The sequence below is a fragment of the Nannobrachium achirus genome (assembly GCF_963921795.1).
Source record: "Nannobrachium achirus genome assembly, chromosome: 20".
Lineage (NCBI taxonomy): Eukaryota > Metazoa > Chordata > Actinopteri > Myctophiformes > Myctophidae > Nannobrachium > Nannobrachium achirus.
In genome coordinates this window covers 732,235-740,064 of record NC_137827.1, presented here as the reverse complement: position 1 = coordinate 740,064, position 7,830 = coordinate 732,235, and the positions used below count along the sequence as shown (strand labels likewise).

At 39.1% G+C, this 7,830-nt stretch overlaps 1 protein-coding gene across 1 annotated transcript; it reads left to right on the top strand.

Annotated features, from left to right (window-relative positions):
* Positions 1-614: 614 nt before the first annotated feature.
* On the top strand, positions 615-5,772 carry LOC308305474 (gap junction beta-4 protein-like; the record flags this gene model as incomplete). The annotated part of the gene is made up of 3 exons (XM_080750271.1): positions 615-785; positions 2,598-2,899; positions 5,379-5,772. The coding sequence occupies 3 exons, from the start codon at positions 615-617 to the stop codon at positions 5,770-5,772; spliced, it is 867 nt and encodes a 288-aa protein (XP_080606397.1).
* Between the last annotated feature and the right edge of the window lie 2,058 nt (positions 5,773-7,830).

Below are 7,830 nucleotides of genomic sequence, written 5' to 3'. Positions count from 1 at the left end.
CACACACACACACACACACACACACACACAGCAATGGCAGAGGAAACCTGCTCATCAGGAGCAGTTAGGGGTTCAGAGTCTTGATCAAGGACTCTTCCACACTAACTCTGGGGGAGTCCGGGATCAAACTGGGAACCCTCCGTGTTCTAAGACGGTTTCTCTACCCCTGAGCCACTGCCAGAATGCCCTCCTTGATCACACTACAGTTTCACACAAAATAACCTAAAACAGCAGATCTACAAGATCCAAACATGATGTTAAGTGACACGTTTTGAGCTTGTAGATCTGCTGCTTTTGATGCCATTGTCTTCACGATAATACAAATCGTTTAATTGTTTATAAAATAAACATTGTTTTAGTAAAACATTGTATTAAACATTGTTTACTATTGTATGGTGAACATTAGTTATATGAAGGTTGAAAAGTGGTGAAGTCGTTTTTTTAAAGGAGAACTACACTAAAACTGAATGGTACGTTGTCTGGTATTATAATCATGATCTCTCTCTCTCTCTCTCTCTCTCTCTCTCTCTCTCTCTCTCTCTCTCTCTCTCTCAGGGTGGTGGTAGTACCCTCCAGGCCAGTAGAGGGTGCTAGCAGCAGCAGCAGCAGCAGAGATGAACTGGTCAGCGTTAGAGTCTCTCCTCAGTGGGGTTAATAAATACTCCACGGTGTTCGGGAGGGTCTGGCTCTCCATGGTGTTCGTCTTCAGGGTGATGGTGTTCGTTGTGGCGGCGCAGAGGGTCTGGGGAGACGAGAGCAAGGACTTTGTCTGCAACACCAGACAGGTGAGCAGTCTGCTTGTAATTAACCAGATCTGGCAACCCTCTGCATGTAATAAACACAACAACACCAGTCTGCTTGTAATTAACCTGGGATCTGGCAACACTCTGCATGTAATAAACACAACAACACCAGTCTGCTTGTAATTAACCTGGGATCTGGCAACACTCTGCATGTAATAAACACAACAACACCAGTCTGCTTGTAATTAACCTGGGATCTGGCAACACTCTGCATGTAATAAACACAACAACACCACTCTGCTTGTAATTAACCTGGGATCTGGCAACACCCTGTCCCTGCATGTATCAATAGGGAATCAATGGGAGTGGGAATCAATAGGGAATCAATGGGAGTGGGAATCAGTAGGGAATCAATGGGAGTGGGAATCAGTAGGGAATCAATGGGAGTGGGAATCAGTAGGGAATCAATGGGAGTGGGAATCAATAGGGAATCAATGGGAGTGGGAATCAGTAGGGAATCAATGGGAGTGGGAATCAGTAGGGAATCAATGGGAGTGGGAATCAGTAGGGAATCAATAGGGAATCAATGGGAGTGGGAATCAGTAGGGAATCAATAGGGAATCAATGGGAGTGGGAATCAGTAGGGAATCAATAGGGAATCAATGGGAGTGGGAATCAGTAGGGAATCAATGGGAGTGGGAATCAATAGGGAATCAATGGGAGTGGGAATCAGTAGGGAATCAATGGGAGTGGGAATCAATAGGGAATCAATGGGAGTGGGAATCAGTAGGGAATCAATAGGGAATCAATGGGAGTGGGAATCAATAGGGAATCAATGGGAGTGGGAATCAATAGGGAATCAATGGGAGTGGGAATCAATAGGGAATCAATGGGAGTGGGAATCAATAGGGAATCAATGGGAGTGGGAATCAATAGGGAATCAATGGGAGTGGGAATCAATAGGAGTGGGAATCAATAGGGAATCAATGGGAGTGGGAATCAATGGGAGTGGGAATCAATAGGGAATCAATGGGAGTGGGAATCAGTAGAGAATCAATGGGTGGAGCTTCACATGACAGTTAGCTTACCGTAGAATAAAGTCAGCAACCACACTTGCAATTTCCAATAGCATCTTTCTAGTTCTATATTATAATCTATATTATAATCTATATTATAATCTATATTATAATCTATATTATAATCTATATTATAATCTATATTATAATCTATATTTATATCTGTTTCTCTACACCCTCCAGCCTGGCTGCACCACAGTGTGCCATGACAGTATCTTATTATAATAATCTAACAGATTATAATCTATATAATAATTCTATATTTCTCTGTATTCCCAGCCTGGCTGCACCACGGTGTGCTATGACAGTATCTTGTTATAATAATCAGATTATAATCTATATAATAATTCTATATTTCTATATATTCCCAGCCCGGCTGCACCACAGTGTGCTATGACAGTATCTTGTTATAATAATCACATTATAATCTATATTTCTATATATTCCCAGCCCGGCTGCACCACAGTGTGCTATGACAGTATCTTGTTATAATAATCAGATTATAATCTATATAATAATTCTATATTTCTCTATATTCCCAGCCTGGCTGCACCACAGTGTGCTATGACAGTATAATCTATATAATAATTCCATATTTCTCCATACCCTCCAGCCTGGTTGCACCACAGTGTGCTATGACAGTATAATCTATATAATAATTCTATATTTCTCCATACCCTCCAGCCCGGCTGCACCACAGTGTGCTATGACAGTATCTTGTTATAATAATAACAGATTATAATCTATATAATAATTCTATATTTCTCTATATTCCCAGCCTGGCTGCACCACAGTGTGCTATGACAGTATCTTCCCCATCTCCCACATCCGGCTGTGGGCCTTACAGCTGATCTTTGTGACGTGTCCCTCCCTGATGGTGGTGGCTCATGTGAAGTACCGAGAGCAGAAGGACAGCCGCTACACCGCGCAGCACGAGGGACATCATCTGTACGCCAACCCTGGCAAGAAGAGAGGAGGCCTCTGGTGGACGTACCTGCTCAGCCTCATCTTTAAGGCTGGCTTTGATGCTGCCTTCCTTTATCTGCTGTACATGATCTACCATGGATACGATATGCCCAGGTAATCATTAATATAGTACTGTATATATACACTTTATAGGATCTACCATGGATATGATATGCCCAGGTAATCATTAATATATATATATATATATATATATATATATATATATATATATATATATATACACTGTATAGGATCTACCATGGATATGATATGCCCAGGTAATTAATAATATATATACTGTATATACACTGTACATGATCTACCATGGATACGATATGCCCAGGCAATCATTAATATATGTATATATATATATATATATATATATATATATATATATATATATATATATATATATATATATATATATATATATATATATACACACACTGTATAGGATCTACCATGGATATGATATGATATGCCCAGGTAATCACTAATATATATATATATATATATATATATATATATATATATATATATATATATATACACTGTATAGGATCTACCATGGATATGATATGCCCAGGTAATTAATAATATATACTGTATATATATATATATATATATATATATATATATATATATATATATATATATATATATATATATATACACTGTATAGGATCTACCATGGATATGATATGCCCAGGTAATTAATAATATATACTGTGTATATATATATATATATATATATATATATATATATATATATATATATATATATATATATATATATATATATATACACACACTGTATAGGATCTACCATGGATATGATATGCCCAGGTAATTAATAATATATACTGTATATATATATATATATATATATATATATATATATATATACACACTGTATAGGATCTACCATGGATACGACATGCCCAGGTAATCAATAATATATACTGTATATACACTGTATAGGATCTACCATGGATACGACATGCCCAGGTAATCAATAATATATACTGTATACTGTATATATACACTGTATAGGATCTACCATGGATACGACATGCCCAGGTAATCAATAATATATACTGTATATACACTGTATAGGATCTACCATGGATATGACATGCCCAGGTAATCAATAATATATACTGTATACTGTATATATACACTGTATAGGATCTACCATGGATACGATATGCCCAGGTAATTAATAATATATATACTGTATATACACTGTACATGATCTACCATGGATATGATATGCCCAGGTAATTAATAATATATATGTATATACACTGTATAGGATCTACCATGGATACGATATGCCCAGGTAATTAATAATATATATACTGTATATACACTGTATAGGATCTACCATGGATACGATATGCCCAGGTAATTAATGATTACCTTAATTAATATACATATCGTCGTTGGGTGGAAACTTTGTACCGGTATGTCCAAAACCGTTCGTTTTGTATTTATCATCTATAAAATGTACTAAACTAGTGAAAACAGCAGAGCGTTGTGTGCTTGTAGATCGGCTGTTTTCACTAGTTTTGTGTGACAGTCTTGTATGATGAAGCAGGGCTTTGCTTTACCAAAAGACGTACACATTTGAAACTTGGAGATACGAGGTTTCTGCGCGACAGTGACGATATCTTAGTGATTATGTTGCGAGGAGAACGTGGAGATAACAGCCATTTTGGTTAGAACTGACTGAAAATAAAGTTTAAAATTATACTAAATATTTTGGGTTAGGGTTAGGGTTAAGTGTCCAAATAAATCCCAAATATTATCAAATGATCTTGCGGCACCCCTGTACTGCCGTCACGGCACCCCAGGGTGCCCCGTCACCCCAGGGTGCCCCGTCACCCACTTTGAAAACCCCTGGTGTAGGCATCGTTTCAGCATGCGGCTGTTACCATGGTGGCGACACTGTTTAGTATCAGTGATGTCAGCATGCAGACAGACGGTCAGACGGACAGACATTCTGTACATTAATAGTTAGATAATGAACACCTTATGGATCATTCTTATTGAGCCAGGCTTTTATCAGCCCACTGATGAGTGTTCTGTGGAAAGATGTGAGACGACACATTCTGAACAGAACTGGTATACATTTTTTGTATTGGCCAGTTTTTATGACTGTGAGTTTGTCTCACATCTATGAAAATGACAATTGACAAAAGTAACATAATATTATCATTAAATATAATTAAAACAATCATTTAGGCTCATTAATTAAACTAATTAATCTCTTTCATCTCATTAAGGTTATCAAAGTGCTCGTTGGACCCCTGTCCTAACACAGTGGACTGCTACATCACCTCATTAACTCATTAATCAGATCATTAACTCATTAATTAAACTAATTAATGTATTCTATCTCGTTAAGGTTATCTAAGTGCTCGTTAGAGCCCTGCCCCAACACAGTGGACTGCTACATCAGATCATTAACTCATTAATTAAACTAATTAATGTATTCTATCTCGTTAAGGTTGTCTAAGTGCTCGTTAGAGCCCTGCCCCAACACAGTGGACTGCTACATAAACTAATTAATCTGTTTCATCTCGTTAAGGTTATCTAAGTGCTCGTTAGAGCCCTGCCCTAACACAGTGGACTGCTACATCAGTCGTCCCACAGAGAAGAAGATCTTCACGGTCTTCATGGTGGTCTCCAGCGCGGTGTGTGTCTTCATGTGTGTGTGTGAGATGTTCTACTTGGTGGGCAAACGCATCCAGAAGGCCTTGAGGGTCCGCCACGCCAACGAGAGGCTGCTATTCGCCGACCGCCATGAGGTCACCAGCATCGCCCCGCCCAGGTCGCAGTACCGCGGCGACCCCGCCCACGCCCTGAGGGGCGACCCCGCCCTGAGGGGCGACCCCACCCTGAGTGACAGCCGGCTCAGTGTGGACAAGAAGGTGACATCGTCGTCGACGCGCAAACAGCGCTCCGCCTCCACCATGCTCTGAGAGGGGGTTGTGGGTTCCATTCCCTTGCGGTACAAGGACAGGTTGCTTGCCCAAGGGCACATGTGTCAGACTGGCACACATACGGGTATGACTGGGGGCGTTGCCATTGTCTGTTAACAAAACAATAGATATAAAATACACTACACTACATAATTACAATTTCACCCTGTGTAAACACCAGTATTAATTCTGTTGACTAAGACTATATATTGATAGATATTTGGTTGACTAAAAGACAAAATTTCAACTAATTTCAGACTAAAGCCCTTTGCACACAGGCGTGTTTATCTGCACGGATAAAACGGACAATTACTTTTTTTTAAAAGAAAACAATGATTCTCTACGACCTCATGCACACCCAGCGGTTGTTTCTTGATCAAACCCAGTTCGATTCGTGCGTCTTGTCGCATGCGGTTAAAAAACTCATCACTCCTTTTATGACTCCTTTTGGGATCCGCAGCGCCGATTCTGCACAGCATTGCACACCAAATCCAATGTGTTTTATTCATGCAGCAAACGAAAAAAACACAACTGTCCTGTGCAAAGGGCTTATGACTAAAAGGTGTGTTTTTCAAAAGACTAAGACTAAATCATAACGTGTGTGAAGGGAAAACGTTGCAGTTTTTCTTGTCAAATGTCCAAGTCAGTGCAGGTTCAGATTTCACTCAGGCTGCATTTGGGTAAAAGATATATTTTTAAATGTTTATTTTGTAATGAGTTTAATTCCTGTGCTGTGTTGGTTGGAGGGTATCAGTCATGACCTCCTGCTCATTTCCATAATGTTTGATGAACATTAATGTTGGCTCGTTGTTTTACTAAATGTTGCTGGCGGAAAGTTTTACTGCACAGCATTATATTTTTGTATGAATGTTTATTTGACAGGGACCCTGGTTTAAGCTTTTCCATACAAATATCTACCTGGTTAAAAAATAATCCAATTAACAATAAGCACATGATGCAAGATGCTCTAACTAAACAAGCACAAAAACAATAACATTCCCCCAATTATTAGTCATGAAAGCAATGACGTGGTTAACGCTTTTAAAGGTTTGTAAGTGTTTTTTAGCTTTGGTTTGATTTCAATCAGAGGTTATTAAATATTGTTTATTTAGTTTATTAAATATTGTGTTAAAGTTTACATTGTTCAATTAAATGCAGCGTTTCATTTCAAATGGATGTTTTTACTCTTCTTGGCCACCAGGGGTCATCAACGTGTTCATACTCAGACAAATGTGTCTGTGACAAGACTGTGTATCTATTCTGCATCTAGCATGAGGCAAGACCCACGACCACATACAGAGTGGACATTTTAACTCAAAGCTTTGCTTCTGGGGGTCCCTGGAACAACATATTTTGAGATGGGGGTCCCTGGAACAACATATTTTGAGATGGGGGTCCCTGGAACAACATATTTTGAGGAGGGGGTCCCTGGAACAACATATTTTGAGGAGGGGGTCCCTGGAACAACATATTTTGAGATGGGAATCACTGATAGCAACATACGTTTTTTTTAGAAAACCGTTAGGATTCTGAAGACATTTTTAGAATCGTTCTCTCTGGATTTGGGTCTTGCCTCATGCTAGATGCAGAATAGATACATGTGGCACATCTTAGCTTTTTAATGTGAAACATTGTCTTCTCATTCAACAGTAAACAAACCAACATAAAGTTTAAGTGTATAGAGGTATTATGCACTTTTCTAAAGTGACAATTTAGGACTTTTTAACACGTTGCAGTCCGAAATAGAATGGGGGTTGGTAGATTAGCCGTGAAATTTCTATTATTGTATTGTGATCTGAGACATAATATTATGTTTATAAACATGACCCCGCAGCCCCTCCATCTTGAACAGCGCCGCTGTTTTTTCTTTTTTTTTCCCCCCCAGGCCAGTAACTCACCATGATTTTCTCGATCTCCGTTGGGATAGAATGGGGGTTTTGGCCGATCGTCGATGTCCCCGTGCGTTTCGCGTGCGCGATCCTTTCACGTAAATGTCCCCGCAAATAGTCCATGTGTGACTGAAGAACAGACCTGAAAAGTTTCGCTAGCATAGCCCCA